This window comes from Anopheles funestus, chromosome 2RL (assembly GCF_943734845.2).
Source record: "Anopheles funestus chromosome 2RL, idAnoFuneDA-416_04, whole genome shotgun sequence".
NCBI lineage: Eukaryota > Metazoa > Arthropoda > Insecta > Diptera > Culicidae > Anopheles > Anopheles funestus.
The window spans coordinates 90,784,504-90,800,649 of NC_064598.1; the positions used below are offsets into that span (position 1 = coordinate 90,784,504).

Here is a 16,146-nt window from a genome sequence, read left to right on the forward strand (position 1 = left end):
CCTTCTATACGTCTATGCCGGGTTTTTTGTGACTCCGAAATGAGTCGTTAAACTAAACTAATAACGACTCATTCACTCTGAGTTGACTTACTAAAAAGAGTTGTAATTTTCATCTCAAAACTATATAAGTAATTAAGTATGCCTAGTGTCTAAGTACTAATGAGTTAATACTAAAGATATATGAAACATTACGGCTTATTAGTTTATTGGATGTCGATGTACGTCAGGCTAGACTAAACTCATAACCATAAAAACGGAAGTCAACTACTCACGAATGGCTTTTAAGAAGTGAATTAGACGAGAAATGTGAAAACATCCGTATAATCGTTGTATATTGACACTAACTGTCTTTCTGAAGCGTGTCCCAACCATACGGAAGCGCACAGCCAGCAATAGCCAGGGTTTTTTTCTACTCTCCTTCAATCCAAAATCGTATCGTATAAAATGATGGTAAATTTTAAATGGTCACGACACGTAGATACATCCATTAGGCACTGCCACCACATGTTAACCTCATTCAATTCAATCAAGCCTGTATTAAGACATTCCGCCATGTGCTGTGGATCGTATTAATACTAAACTCAAGGTGCTCACCGTCTATTCCTAGTCTAGTGATTAGATTATCCACTTGAAGTGTCTGAAACAGTACGCCCAATAGCCGATCGTACCACAATACCAGTAGGGGTATGTAAGAGGGTAGACCAAAATGGGCCATAAACCACTGTAACCGGTGCTGGGGGACGCTTCATAACGTTGCACCATTCGGTAGCGATTGCACCGTTGCGTCGATAATATAGGTTCATTTATTTTATCCCTTGCAGCGTTACGGGCCAAGCTATAAGCTACACCGACCGAGCACGCAGGGCCACCCATTGGAAAAACTTGTGGCACGTTTTCTTGTTTTCTCGCGTACCGAGCGAATCATAAATGTATTCGAGCTTAGGGTGAACGAGCAAAAGAAAAAACGCCAGTGTGCATATTGCGTGCCAAGGGATATTTTGTTCTACGAAACGGTGGGGACGTTTCGTCCATTGCCGGCGGGGATGGGATCGGTTTTTTTTTTGCCAGCGGACCACGTGGGCCGTTGTGGTCATGGTACCTTTCTCGACGCAAAGCTAATTCAAAGGTATATGGCAGGTTAGTAGTGTCCACCAGGAAAGGAAAGGATGCTGGAGGAGATCATGGCATACGATCGCTTTCCTTGCCGGACCGATGGGTTGTTGGGGCAGAAATCATGCACGCTCGGTATTGGAGCATGTATGCATTAAATCAATGACAAGTAATGCGTAGCCTACGGGAATCGTTTCCCCCGTGTGTGCGTCGAAAGGGTATCGCCGAACTCCACCACGTACAAGCGGCACTATCAAATTAAGCACGAACCTGCACGGTTGCATCTTCCGCCTGTGTGCCCCGGGGCTGGTGCTTTGTAGGTAAATCAGAAGCATAATTTCTCACAAATTCATGCGCCATTCGCTCATCAAAACACATTTTACGATGGTTTTGCAGGAAATGTTTCCTTACTAGCGTCGGACGTGTCTTCAGCCATTCGCCGTCTAGTCTGCGGATGACTTTTACCACCCAGCGGAGAAACGCCCCATGTGACATTGAAGTAATTGTTTCCGTAATTATTAAAAAAAAAATACTCCCGGTCATAAAAGGGTGCTCTAATGCTGATCTTCCTTTCAAAAAGCGAGTGGAAAATCCGATTAAGGTGGTTCACGCGGAATCGCGGAATGAATCCATCTCACTCAATGCACACGTAATGAGTGCATTCGGTGCGTGTCCGTGCAGCCACCGTGCAGGGAAGGGGTGTGTTTATCGTACCGTGAGTGAACTCGTGACTTGATCGTAAAAGAGGGTTGGTCTCTAGCCGCTTCACGCGATGGAGTGATCCCCCCAAAACAAGTGTTTGCCGGAGCGCCATCGGCATCGATCCGTATGTCCTTCACGTGCGGCTCCACGCAGTGTCACGTGATACGCACGCTTTGGGGTTAGTGGGGAGCACGCACCAAGTCCGGTACGAGGCGGCGATTGGACAGTTTGGTAAATAAATCACTGACCGTACGGGCCACAGTCACGCCGTCCCCTCCAAACGTGGGCGAACACCGTCTGGACGGTTGAGACAAGTGGTCGATCGGTGTCTGTCGTCTCCTTCGAGCCTTGTGCGAGGGTAAGGTGCGATATTACATAACCCGTGCGTCAATACGATTAGCTAGCAGCGGCTTCGAGCGATCGTGCGAGGTACTGTGACTTGGTCGGTTTTATTGCTCCCGCACGACACAACACTGCTTGTTGGCTGTGAACTCACCAGACGAATGTATGTACTAAGAGCATCAATTTTGCTCCAATGCTACGTTATACAGTGTGTTACCCCGTCACTAAACGCTTAGCAATTGTCGCGTTTGCGAACGCAATTCAGAAAAATTTGAATAATAAAAAAAAATATAAAAAATATATATAATATGTAAAAAAAATTGCGAAAAGTCGCTATACGTGTATTTTCAGCGAAAAATCGTTATTCGAATCGCGACTTGACGCCATGAGAGTTTTCTGTAATGGCGGCCACGATAACTCGATTTTGCTGGCAATAACAAGGTAAACAAATACAAATTCAAAAATTAGATCGGTTGGGTGTCATTAAATATTGTAAAGTTTAAAAAAGTCGAGTGCCTTTTTATTTTTTAAAGTACGAACGTGTTGTATATAATTGTTGTGAATGTAAATACTTTTTTTTTTAAACAGAAGAGTGGCTGTTAATTCGAAAAAAATCTCGTGGACATTTCCCAAAAAAAATTCTCTTAATTTGCCTATCTCCTAAGGCTGTAACCTTAGCTTTTTGTTGGGAAATTTAGCAAAATTTTAAAAGTTGTTGTATTTTAAAGAGAATTGGTTGAAATAAGTTTCTTTTTACTCATATAATACTTAAAATATAAATGAATAAAAAATAATAAAAAAAAATTAAAAAAATCTAAAAATTTGAAAATTTCCTAAGGCTATTTTTCACTCAAATAATACTTTAAATAAAAAAAAAGACTCCAACGCAACAGTACAGAGTAGACAAGATACAATCAGTCGAAAGGAAATTCACATGTGTCCTATTCCATCGTCTGTCTTGGTCTCGTGTTTCTTCGCAAGAATGGCGGCTTAGAGCATTTTTCTCCATGAGCTTATCATTGGATTCATCGACATTCCTTGCGTTCCAGGCTTCCACGCGCCCTGTAGCACCTTAAGGTCACTATCGTTTTAAAATACAGAATTTAGATCGACGGAATTTAGTTCTAATGACCCTTCTAATAAAAAAATAATAATTTTCATAACTTACTAAAGGGGTAAATGTATAATTAAACGTTTAAATTGAAAATAATTTCAAATGTCTTCAAATCCTTCAAAAGACTTGACTTCACTTGAATATTAAATGACTTGATATAAACTGATTAAAGTTTTAATAAAAATGAAGTGACCTGCTCGCAAACTTGAAGAATAAATGTCATATTTAATAATACGCTACAGTTACAAGAAATTCTGGTTGTACTTCGGTCAGACCTCTGTTGACATAAAAGAATATTTAGAGACGATTAACATTCTAATGCCATAAAGCCTCTGGCTGAACTTGTGTTTACTTAACCAACAACATACCGCTGGGGATTATTATAAAACAATTGTCGAACCGAGCGTTGACCGTGGACTTGTGCGGTGCGCCATACAGCTGGCCTGAAGCTATTAGTTTTACTACCGATGCATGTTTAGTTCATGCATCCCTTTACGCCCTTCTCCTTGCCATCCTAATGCCAGCCGTAAGGTCGGTTCTAATAAAGACTCTTTTGGATGCTTACATTGCCCGAGATGTGATCTTTGGCAAACTTTTGCCGCTGATCCGGCCCAAGTACATTTCATTTTCCTTTCGTTTTGGTTGACATAAAAAAGTGGTGATTGGAGGAAAGGAGACAGGCACTTGTTGGGGTCCCTCGGTCCTCTCGGCTGCCTTCCAAACCACCCTCAATCGATTCCGGTGGTCCAAAGCCGAAGTGTATGACGTGCATTATTAATAACGCAAAACTCGCACAAACCTTTGCGAACTTCGACCATGCGTTCGTGCATGTTTTGTTTCATGGTGGTTCGCGATTGATCACACAGCGCGACCCTGGTGACATTCTAAAGCCACAACTAACCGTACACACAAACGATCGGGCCCCAGCATCGAGATTAGTGTGCGGCGTTTGACGGCGGGGTGAACCTTGCTGTCGAAAAAAGTTGGCAGTCAACATGAATGGTGAGCCGCGAAATAAAGTATCACCGCGCGAAACCGAACCGTTCGCTCTGTGACAATCTGACAATGAACACGATGAAAGACACGATAGAAAAATCGCACCTAAAACGCACTGATGAATGGGGCTATGGAATCTTTGGAACAATTTAATTGGTACGCGGTTCTCGTGCTGTTGCTTCCTTTTCCTCGTGGAGAAGATGCCGTGAATCTTTTGAAGGGGAAAAAATCATTCAATGTGTATGTGTGAAAGATAGAATAAAAAAAAAGTAGAACAGTAAAACAAAACTCTAGCAATGGAAGAAAAAATTGTGTCAAATGTTGCAAAGATGATCAATAATTTCGCTCCGTTCGATTCTGCTCCATTGAACCGCCGTTTCATCGAGAACGGTAGCCGTTCGATCATTTGATCATTCGATGCTGATCGAAGGTAGATCAGGGTCAAAAGCAAACGGTGAATCAGCACCGTGTACAAAGACGACAGGTCACATGATGATGCCCTGCACAGAGTCCGGGGGATTAAGATGGGAAAACCCCTCGACAAAGGTCAGCGTGATGAGTGACTTCAACGTTCGCGCGACAGCTGAAAAAAAAGCCGAAAATCATGCACTAATTGGCTGGTGCGGTGTTTATACGTGCCGATTGATGCGAAGTGGTAATAAGCAAAAGGGGGACTTGCATGGGATTTTTTGACTGCTGCTACAAAAGACTGAAACAATCGACAAAGCGACGAACCTTCCTTTTCGAAGCTTGCGGCTAGAACATGAGGGCTAAATCCCTTAACACTCTGGCGGCGTGGTAAAACGGAGTAATGATGGTGCCACACACAGATATACACACACACACACACACACTGCTGAGGTCATCCCGCCTGGGGTGTCCTCTTGGTTGTGTACCTATTAACACCATCCGATTGTTTGATTGTTTTGTTGCCGTAGTTTTGTTCGCTTCCTTTCCGAAGGTTACCGATCCTCTCCGTGATGTTAGCTGAAGTTCGATGAATGAATGTAATACACGAAACAGTTGATTCAATAAACAACAAGTCTAGTATTGTGTTGTTTAGTGTGTTTTTTTCTCTTTCTTTGTCAATTATACGTTAAATCCACACATGCCAGAACATTATTTATATCCTGAGGGGGATGTATTATTTTTTTTCTTCTATAATTTCAAACCCCCCATTTACCCAGCATCACGAACCACTTGTTTACTAGGTCGAAGGTCAACAAAGGTTCCCGGGGTGTTACTAAATCAAACACAACTGTTGCCCTGTCGATAGGGCACAATTATTGAATTATGTTTCGTGCATCTATAATTAAGCTGCAAGTGGTTCGGGTGTAAGGAATATTGAATTTTTAATTACGCGGTTTCAACAATGGCTCGTTAAAGATGTGGCAGTGTGTCATTTGGTTATCGTGTCGAGTTTAACTGAATCACAATCATGGTTATTACTTCATGGCGGCATATGCAATTATGCGAATTGGTTTGTAATATATGCTCAAAAGAGAAGCAAATAATCTAATTACTTATATTATTTTAAATAAAAGCGAAGAAGTTGCTCCAATTATTTATTTATTTATTTTTTGACTTGACGATCGACAGCAGAAGAATAAACACCACTTTTGTAGATTCTTTCTTCTGATTTTGTGTGCTTTTTAATCAAGCTACAGATCATTATGCTGATTCGTATCATTTTTTGTTCCATTTCCCCTATAAATCTAATATAAAAACGTACCGAAATGAGTCACCTCCGTTCGGATTTGGTGCAATTCCCAAACAATACCAGTGGCTAAAACACACAGCAAAAGCTCACATTCAGCAACACCAAACAGTAATAAAAGAACAAAAAAAAGTCCAAATAGTAAAGTTATATGTTCGCACGATCGCACGATCATGTCCAAAATGGCAACAGAAGCATCGTGTGTCATAAACCTTGGCCAGTTGAAAAGTTTTATATCCACAGGGAACAAAACCGTCCTAAAACCGTCCTAAAGCCGTGGCTTAGGACACGTTACTATCCTTTTTCAAACCCTCGTTTCTTGAGGAATTGGTTTCGTTGAGAAATTGGCTTAGTTTAAAGCAGAGTTCTTTTTGTAACAAATTTCCGTCTCACCTCTTTTACACCACCCGGCGACGACTTAGTGTGAAGATAACAAAACCATTTCGGAAAGTTTTCCTTTTTTGCTTTGTTTCCTTTGTCGCCAAATCTGTGCGACTGCTGTGCAATAAAAATGGAAACAAACTACTTGCCTGTGATGTGATGGAGATGAGGTTTTATGACAACACAGCTAATTTAGGAAGCTCCGATAAGGTTGATTCAACGGTAGATTAGCTATATAAAGCAACCAGTTTGTTGAGGAACCACTTGAAACACTTCAAACTAGGTCTCTCTCCTTTCATGACTATCATCGACACTTGAAATTTGTTTGCACAATGTAAGGTTAATTAACGTTGGAGAGAGAAAAAATGCTATTCTTCACTTCGATTGAATGACTGTAGCTCGTGCCATGCCTTTAGTGCGATGATGATGTCTTTTCCGAAGCAAACCACAAACCACAAGATGGATGCTGCAGATCAGATAACGTTAAAACAACAATTCGACACAGACCAATCTCCAACCGTCGATCGAAAGTTTTAACGAGCATGCTCTAATTTTACCACAGCGTACATCGCAATCGGACTCGCTTTGGCAGGGATCAAAGTGAACCTGTGTCGTAAAACACTATCGTTGGCGGCTCCCTGTAATGCACAGCCAACAACAAAAAAAAAATACAACATCTCCCTCCGGATGTTGGTACCGCGAGTGGATGGCGCACTTAACGCACACTGATTGGATCAGCTATAAAGGAAAGTAAAGAACGCTGCTTTAATCTTATCACAGTTTAATTGCGCCGTTAAAGCCAGCTTTTATGGACCATTTCCCAAGGGTACAGCGGTTGGGCGGGGAGGTTGGCATCTCCCTCCCCCTATGGTAAGATTTCGGAGTATCGCACCGACAGAGTTGTACAGGAGAAAAAAGTGTGTTATTTTGTATTAACCACAAAACCAAATTTAAAAAAAATATCGTCTCGGAAATGGAACGAAAATTTTTGCTCCATCAAAACAACTCCAATGGAACATGTGAATTCGCGCATTTTACGACAAGTTAACCGCCTCTCTTGCTTTTCTTCTTCACCCGGCACTATTTTGGGCGAGATTGTGATCACCTTCGAATATTCGGTTCATCTCCAAACCCCGCTGGGAAGCGAAATGGAACACCACTCCGAGTTTTATTTCTTGCCCACAAAATTGATCAAACATCGTCCAAGCGTTCGATCCACATTCAACGAGATCAGCAAACCAACCAGTCCAGTTACGATCACGTTTTGTGTGTGTGTGTGTGTGTTGGGAATCACTAAATGAGATGATAATGGTCACATTCCTACCGTCCATTTCACTCCCACGCGTACGTAGCTTTCGCTTCAAGGTGACACAAACGGCCTCACCAAACGGCAGTTTTGGAACTGTTGGAATTGTTTTACATTTTGTGGCACATTTGTGGATCAGCCGAAAGCCGATTACGGTGCACGTTTTGACTGCAGTTTACTGCAAATCACAACGGGCCACACCTTTTGTGCCGCAGGGGGAGGTTGATGATGAGGTTCTGTAGCACCAAATGCAATTACCAGCCCGTCGTTTGCGGGTGGTTAATAAACCAGAGACAATTCGATGATTGCAGATTCGCTTGAGGTTAGTTCTTTGGAAGGCTGATGCTTGATTTACGAACCGTCACGATCGGTGTGTGCGAATTTAATCCTTCGAAGGTTCAGAAGCACCAACACCGAGTGTCAAGATCGTGAGTTACTTGTATTTTTTTATGAGAAAAGCATCCAGAAGTCCAATGTTATGCACCAACGTTTGTATCAAGGGGAAGCTTTTCGGGGTCTTTCTTTAGCCAAAAGGGAAAAACAATATAATTTACGGACCCATTATCAACCCACGCAGTGAATTTGGTGCCCCACCTGTAACCGAAGCGGTGACCATGGTTATAATTTTGACAACATTATTTTCATCCCCCTAAAGGAAGAGAACGAACTCGAAAGAATACTTCCATCGGTGGATTCACCTTTCTCCACCTTCAAGGGTATATCAAAAATTCATTCTATCCCATTTTTACGACACGCGCGGTTCGATTTCGGTAGTTTCCAGGCGAGGAAAACCGTTCCGTTCCGGAATGGATGTGATTTTTTATTACTAAAGCGACTCCAATTTTTTATACTTACAGCAAGCAGAAATTGCACCGGATCGGAATCGTGCTGATCGAAACTTTAATTGCACTTTCGTTGGCAAATTTCGTGTTTGGTTTTTGCAGAAACTCCCGCACTGGAACTGGAACGCCTTGTGATTATGGATATTTAACGGTGAGTAAGTACGTTACGTTCGAAGCAATAAGTGGATAAATACATAAAAACAAATGAACAAACAAAACAAATAAACAAGCTAATCAACACCGATCGCGTTGCGGCGAGCGTGCGGTGCGTGTTGCGTGCATTTAGGTGGTTTATCATCTCTGCTTTATTTACTTTACACTTGTTTCTTTCGACTTTAATCATTGCTATTGTGCGAGTAAGATTATTACAACGAAAAAAATTCATTTTATTTTTTAATTTATAATTATATTGTAATGTTTGTTTATCTTGTAATTAGTTTTCTTACAGACTGTATCTTTTATTAGATAATGAAATTGATTATTCTGCTATCATATCTAGTTGTTTAATTTAAAATACAGAAATTTGAATTGTACACGACACATTCTTGCAGCTATGATAGCAGTTTGAATGTAGATCACGGTAAAAATCATAAATTCTACTCACAACAAGCTCCCTGGTCTGTCCATCGTGCTAGCGATCAGTTTCAATCGTTTCGCACCCAAACGATACAATTTACGCAACACTATTGGGTGCGTACTAATAATCTTTTTCTTCCAACCAATGGAAACGGAATATGAGAGAAAAAATCGTCCGCGATTAAATTCTCCATAACAACGTTAATGTTTGTTGCGAATGGCTCATATCAGCTTTTTTTCTTCCTTCCGCACAACCCTCAACACATACACGCATGTCGATGTTGGAATGTATGCTCCCCGAGGCCTCCGAACATGGACGCAAAGGAATCCGTTGGACGTGTCGTGCAAATTCCAACCCGCAATCACAACCGGCACATCGATTCGGTTTCATCTCAGCGATGGATAAAGTTGTACACTCCAAGACAGCCTTTTAAATGGTTGGAAGCTTTTGGGAAGCAATGGAATGTGCTCCCAGATGAACGCCCGGACACACCACCACCACCGCCTGAATGGCGTTGAACAATTTTCCGGTGTGAAAGACTCCAGCAGAAGCTTGCCGGAAGAACAAGTCCCAACCATGGAAGATGGCTTCCATGCCGGGTCTGATGTCTCCCGCTGATGTCATTCCGGCCTCTGGGGGGGTGCGTATCGGAGCCTGTGAAGTGAGCCTGCTTTTCAATTATTCCCTCCGCGAACGCCAATCGAGGTCCCGCCGTAATTAATAATCGCTAATTGCCGATATTATCTCCCGGTGGATCCCGTCGCGCGTTACCCGCAGGAAGCGGACGGACACATGCGTTCATTTTTAATATTATTGCTTATGCTCCACATGCTACCAGCTCGTGCATGTGTGTGACCCTACCAACTGGGTCATTGTTAATGAAATTGTTGAATATGTTCAATTAACGGTCAACCCGTCGCCCAAACCCCCAAACCAAAAAGATTGATGAGCTCGGGTAGGAGGTGCTTATTTTTGGGAGAAAAAAAAAAGGTTTTTGATCGTCATACAACCATAGTACCAAAAAGGAGTACGGCTGTAAGTTTCACTCAAAGCTGATTCATGAGATATGAACTCTAATGGGAGCTTTTTTTAAATCAAGTTGATTGATTTGTAATTTAAAGTCAGTATACTTCACGGTGAAGGGAATAGAGAAGACATAAAGAAAGAAAAAAACATCAACCATTGCACATTAAAAATATTCAATCGATAATATTTATCACTGTTTTGCAATATAAATAGAATCGTTGTTAGTAAAAACAAAATTGCGAGAATAAAAAAGGATCTGGATTTTGGAGATGCCGGGTATCGATCCCGGTACCTCTCACATGCTAAGCGAGCGCTCTACCATCTGAGCTACACCCCCCGATGGAAGACGGCTGGCTTATTTTGAACCGGGTTGTACACAACCAAATGAAAGATAAGACATACATTATCCTTGATCTTGATTAATTCATTTATTTTAATATCAAACGTTCATAAAGCATTCCATTTATTAAAAAAAAAATCGTGCCTAACACGCATACATAATTATCTTCAAAATCATGATAAAATTCTCGATGGCACATCCTTCTTAAGCGTTATTAATCGATAGCCAAATCTCAATCCAAGAACAACTGATCTTTTGTGATATAAAAAACCTGTGATAAGCTTTCCACACTCCATTTTATCACTTTGCGACTATCGTCAATAAACCAATACATGAGCACGCACTGAAACAATACAAAACCCACCGGGAGAAAATCCGCTAGACAACTAATAGAGTACTTCTCCTGGCTCAACAACACCCTGCAACACGTACACCTTTTGGCATCTTATCAACGGCAATCATTGATAAGGGTGCCTCATCAACCGTATCGGCGTAAAGTGAAGAGTTGTTTGTCGCGATAAAATTGTTCATCACCAACTTAAATCAAACCTTCACCGGTTGTGTGCAATTTAGTGTGATTTCTACGCTGCGAGGTCCCAAACGAATCGACTTTCGGTATGTGGTTACTTTCGTTTCTGACGTGAATGAAACGGTTATCACATGTGAAAAATAGAGCATATTACTCAACTACAAAGAGTGGTTAAAATGGTTATATTTACAAAATTGCTGCCAGTGGCTGGCACTGTGACGCTACTTGTGCTTTTGTTTGGTAAGTTGCATCATCTACTCAAATGAAGTGATATGAAGAAATATACTCCTCACAACGCAACAAATAGTTGATTAATAGATGTTAGCAACTTATTAAAGGTAAAGTGCAAGAACTATGCGCCATGCCAAATGCGAACTTCTCCGTCATCGAATCTGATTCTAATGGACGAACTAGCATAACTCGATAAGATAAGCAAAATCGCACATCAAAGTGTTATTGCTCAATGACAAGGTTTTAAGTGCATTGGCGTTGGACAGCTTCGTGCTTTGCTCGTGTGTTTAAGGCAGATAGTAGGCAAGTGGTTTTGATTTGTTTGTTGTATTTGTTGCAGCATCGAACATTCTCGTCTCTGCACAACAACAAGATCCGGCGAATGAGTTTACCGATGTACAACAGCCAGTTCCGGAAAATAAGACGCTCGATAGCACCCTAACGGATGACTACGTAAACTGTCCTCCAGAAGATCCGGTTGCAGAAGAGCAGCTGGAAGTGTCTTCAACAGCATCGCCAGAACTAGAGAAACCCACGCCAGTTGACCAAGGAAAGTTTCACGATTACGCTCCACCAGTGAAGGATGGGAATGATCGAATTATTCGACCGCCTGGAATGCGTCCACGGGGACCTGGAATGCGTCCATTTGATGAGGTGAAGATCATTGACGATCAGGAAGATGTTGAGCTGCTTGATATGGCGGAAACCCTATCCGTCGATAATGTTGGACGAGTTTTCGAAGCTGCCGCCGAATTGCCTGAGGGTTCTGGAGATGATCCGGAAATTCCACCCGAACAAGCACCAGCAGAACGTATTCATGTTCCAATACGGTTACCTACCACTCCAAATGGTGATGACAACACCACAGAAGCGGAAGGACTTCTTAAGCATCTCAAAGCAGAAGTCCTGTACGATCTGGTAGAAGGTGAAACAAAAGCGCAAGGCGTGAAAAAGTTTTTAGAACAACATCCAGAGGAAATCATTCTGGAATCGCCCAACTATCCCGCTCCGTATCCTAACGTGGTTAATGATATGCGAAAGTGAGTATACCGGAATTAAGTAGTCGAGTAGTTCCTCAGAAATCATTTCCTTATCGTTACGAATGACTTCTTCCCATCCTCAGTTTCTCCGTCGATGGTGGACGTGGTGTTCAGATCACGATTCACGATCTAGATCTCAATCCAACCACCGACTTCCTGTACATTCGGGCCGGAGATTTGGAAGATAAAAACGAGAAAGGCCCAGTACTGACGGGCACGTATCAGGAACCGCTTCGATTTCTGATCCCACAGACGACCGTGTTCACCATCCATTTCGTCGCACAGCAGGACGCTGAGACGGAACAGAAGCATCGAGGCTTTCAGCTGACGTACGCTTCGTTCGGAAATCGAAACTCTCCAACGACACCGACCACGACAGAGGTGATCGTACCGCAGGAGGAACTGCAGTGGACGACAAAGGAGATTGTCATGACGCCGGAAATGATGAACCTGCCGAGTACCTGGGCGGAGATAAAGGAAGGGCTGTCCAACGCAAGCAACATGTACATCGAAAAACACAACCTAACGTACATGCCCAGTCGGTAAGTGTCCCGGGTACTTAAATGCAAACGAAGATCCTTCATCTTGTCACTCCATTTTAGACCGTTCGATGTGAAGCTGCTTGCACGCAAGTGTCCCGACACGTGGAGAAACCATCAGAACTGTGTCAGTCTGGAGTATGCCGTACCGTTGCGTCCCATCTTCTACGAACCGACGGATGATGACGATGGGCTTGACTTTGGTTTTGGTAACAAGTTTCTGCAGAAGGGTTTCATCTCGATCTCCACACCCGAAGCTAACGAACCGCAGTATGAGCTGGATGTGCAGAAGCTGAACGAGATGTGGGACGAGTTTGGCCAGATGGAGCTGCAGCGTGCTGGGTACGAGATGTACATTATGCCCGAGAATAGTCGCATACTGCTCACGTGGATAGGGATCAGCCTGGCGATTGTGTGCACATTCCTGTTCGTACTGTACATGATATGGAAGATTGACATCTTCAAGGACTATCGCAGGTGAGAACGGAGTGTTTGCTGGACTTAACTTATGCGTCCTGGTTTTAATATGTCGCCTTTTCGTTTTGAAGAATTTCTCGCTCCAGTCACCTTACCTCGGTGGATGATGATAAAAATGAGCTGAAGAAGAAGGAGTTTGATATTTCCATGTTTCCGTCACCGCATCAGGTCGTACCCACATTCTTCCCCACCGGTGATCCTTACGGTGCGCCCGAATCGGATGCACAGTACGGTAAGTTGCGCGGAACGAAATCGTTCACAGCTCATTACCGTCCACACCGACTCTCGGCAGCAATTACATTAGCAAGACAAAAAGCTCCCCCAATTCGATTGAAATAATGAAGCCAATTTTCCAAATTATACACCATTTAAGTTATACCTTTTGTTAGCTTCTGATGCATGCGACAGTATCGTTACAGTTTCGGTGGTGATAAAAAATAATATTTTAAAACTTTGTCACAAACAAACGACACGCTTTCGTTTGGCACTTTTTCTTTTGCAGCGTACGATAATGCGACGATGAACCAGTGGCCGGAAGACTTCAACGATCCGCGGTATCCCGAAACATCGTTCAGTACCGGCCATCAGCAGCAACAGCAGCAGCACCAGCACGGTAATCATCGAACCGGTCCAACGCGTCCGTACGAACCCGTCTCACCGATGGACTTATCACCCGCACCGGTCGATTTTAATGGTATGTAAAATGCGGGAGCCACTACCCGAACAGGGTTTTGCAAAATTTAAGACCGCCAACAACAGCATTTCGGTCCACCCCTGGTTGGAGATTTTGGTGCGCGCGTGTGTGTGAGACTGTTTGCTGTTACTAGGCCGGTCTTATCCTGACACAAACGGTACAGCTGAACCGTTTGTTTTTACGAAACATTTACATATCGAAAACTACAATATTGCGCCGCGCTGTTTTTTTTTTCTTCTTTTTTATTTCATTCCGCTCACCCCAGTATCGCCGCGTTCCGCACGTCCTTCGGCAGGGAGCAGAAATAATCCATTTTTATCACCCCGAGGAGGACCACGCACGTCCGTCGGTAAGGCACCACCACCACCACCGCCACCGCCCGGTTTGAGATAATAAACCGTGGAACGCGGTTAATTAAAAATACGTGAATTAACCCAAACCCCGGGCTGCTTGGACGTGTGACGCAGAACCTCGGGAAGCAACCGGGTGGAAATTAGAGCACAAAAGAGGGGTGGAATAAAAGCTCTATAAAATAAAATAACAACCCAGAAGGACTCAAAATGTCTTGTTTTTGCATCAACGATAACAACGATCCTCTCTCAGCCTCCGCATGATCAGGACCAGGGTGTCACCCCGGTCCTGGGACCAGGATATTAGTATGGAGCCAATTTTCATACGGTTGATGAAAAATGTGTCGCGTTTGGTGGTTACCGCGGGAGAAATCAATTAATTAATTTCATGACGTTAATCTACCGTTCGAACTCTCCCTCCAGCCGAACCAATTTAGACAGGTTGTTCAATTATTCGATCACTATGGCACCAACCAATCGTACGAAGCCTTCTCAATCAAGCGTGTGTCCTGTGTTCGTCCGGGTGGAAGTTCTTTCCTTCCTTTTTCCTCATCGCGCTTGCTATGCACCGTCGGCTTTATTTTTAATCGTTATCAAAACACCGAAACCACCTTCCGCATAATTTCCCTTTCAAATTTGCGGGTGTCATTAAGAAACCGAATCTCATTCGATGGCCTTCACCTTTTACTTGTCCCGAGCCCGGACGAAATTATTCGACATATAAAAATAATAATATTGATTTCATTCATTTCTTCATTTTCCGCATATTAAGCTTCTGCGACGCAATTCCAAACTCAAAGCTTATTGGAACCGTACCGGTTCTCGGTGTGGTAGCAAGCAAGCCATTATTATCATATTTGAATAAAACGGAGAAAACGAACAATTCGCATCGAAGAACAGTGGAACATAATAACGCAAAAGAGTGGCACTGGCTTTGATGTGATAATGAATTCCTTCTTGTCTTCTAACCGGCCCCCGCCATACGGTTGCAGATTTGGTTAATAATTTACTGTCCTTTCGTGTGTTTCTTCCGCGTCGGGTGGTGCCACTTGCGGTTAATTACAAGAAGCGCATGCGGTTCGCGAATGATCATTACACTAATATACAATAATACGAAAATGATCATAATTTTCTGCTGCAGTACGGTCCACCGTTCCAAGCTGTTGATTTTGCCAGTGTCAATACAAGTGGTTCAATTTTATTTTCTTGCTGAGTTTTATCAAGCATAAAATTAAGCTTTGTTGCATATCATTTCAGTCGTTTAAAACGTTTACCGTCCCTTATTTACGCCGCCGAAAATTGGAACACATCCTGCGGAAAACTAAGAATGTTTATCAACCGAAATAAAATCACTTTCAAACACAAAGATAACATAACAGTTGCAATAAACCTCAGAAAACTGAAGAATTTATCCTAAAATTACCACTTGTTTTTTCGTGTTTTTTTAATTTTAAATTGTTTTGCAAACTTTGTTATCAAAGAACACTACATTTCTTTCCCCAACTTCATTTGATTCCTCCACGTCAATTGTCGCAAAAGATCATCACGAAAACGAACGATTTTCTGGATTTCGGTACTAAGAGAACATGTTGCGAAAGAGGTAACACTTTAATCCTGGTGCGCATCCATTTGCATACATTTCGGCTGAAAATCTATCTGCATCGCGAATTGCATACCGTTCCAGGGGCGAAACCAGTTGCGCTATAAACAATAATACTATAGGTGGCGCTAAAAGCAGTACAGGGAAAAGTTTCATATACTGACATATAGATGGCGCTCAACGTACTGTAACGCTGTAACACTTATGGCACTCGTTTGTTTTAGTACCGTATA

The 16,146-nt window shown here is 42.6% G+C and overlaps 1 protein-coding gene and 1 non-coding gene across 2 annotated transcripts; one reads left to right on the top strand and one right to left on the bottom strand.

Moving 5' to 3' along the window:
• Positions 1 to 10,377: 10,377 nt before the first annotated feature.
• Positions 10,378 to 10,450, bottom strand: Trnaa-agc (transfer RNA alanine (anticodon AGC)). The gene has a single exon. It is a non-coding gene; the product is annotated as a tRNA-Ala (tRNA).
• Positions 10,451 to 10,979: 529 nt separating this feature from the next.
• On the top strand, positions 10,980 to 14,524 carry LOC125765657 (uncharacterized). Its single transcript, XM_049431022.1, has 7 exons — positions 10,980 to 11,222; positions 11,554 to 12,253; positions 12,337 to 12,795; positions 12,856 to 13,269; positions 13,341 to 13,501; positions 13,772 to 13,963; positions 14,229 to 14,524. Exons 1-7 carry the CDS (start codon positions 11,159 to 11,161, stop codon positions 14,354 to 14,356), a joined length of 2,118 nt encoding a protein of 705 aa, XP_049286979.1. The 5' UTR covers positions 10,980 to 11,158; the 3' UTR covers positions 14,357 to 14,524.
• The last annotated feature ends 1,622 nt before the right edge of the window (positions 14,525 to 16,146 follow it).

Bases quoted from the DNA above. Each gene is read 5' to 3' on its own strand.
- LOC125765657 (XM_049431022.1), top strand. From the start codon at position 11,159: ATGGTTATATTTACAAAATTGCTGCCAGTGGCTGGCACTGTGACGCTA. The intron at 11,223-11,553 runs GTAAGTTGCATC...TATTTGTTGCAG, and splicing joins GCTACTTGTGCTTTTGTTTG to CATCGAACATTCTCGTCTCT. The intron at 13,964-14,228 runs GTATGTAAAATG...CGCTCACCCCAG, and splicing joins CGCACCGGTCGATTTTAATG to TATCGCCGCGTTCCGCACGT.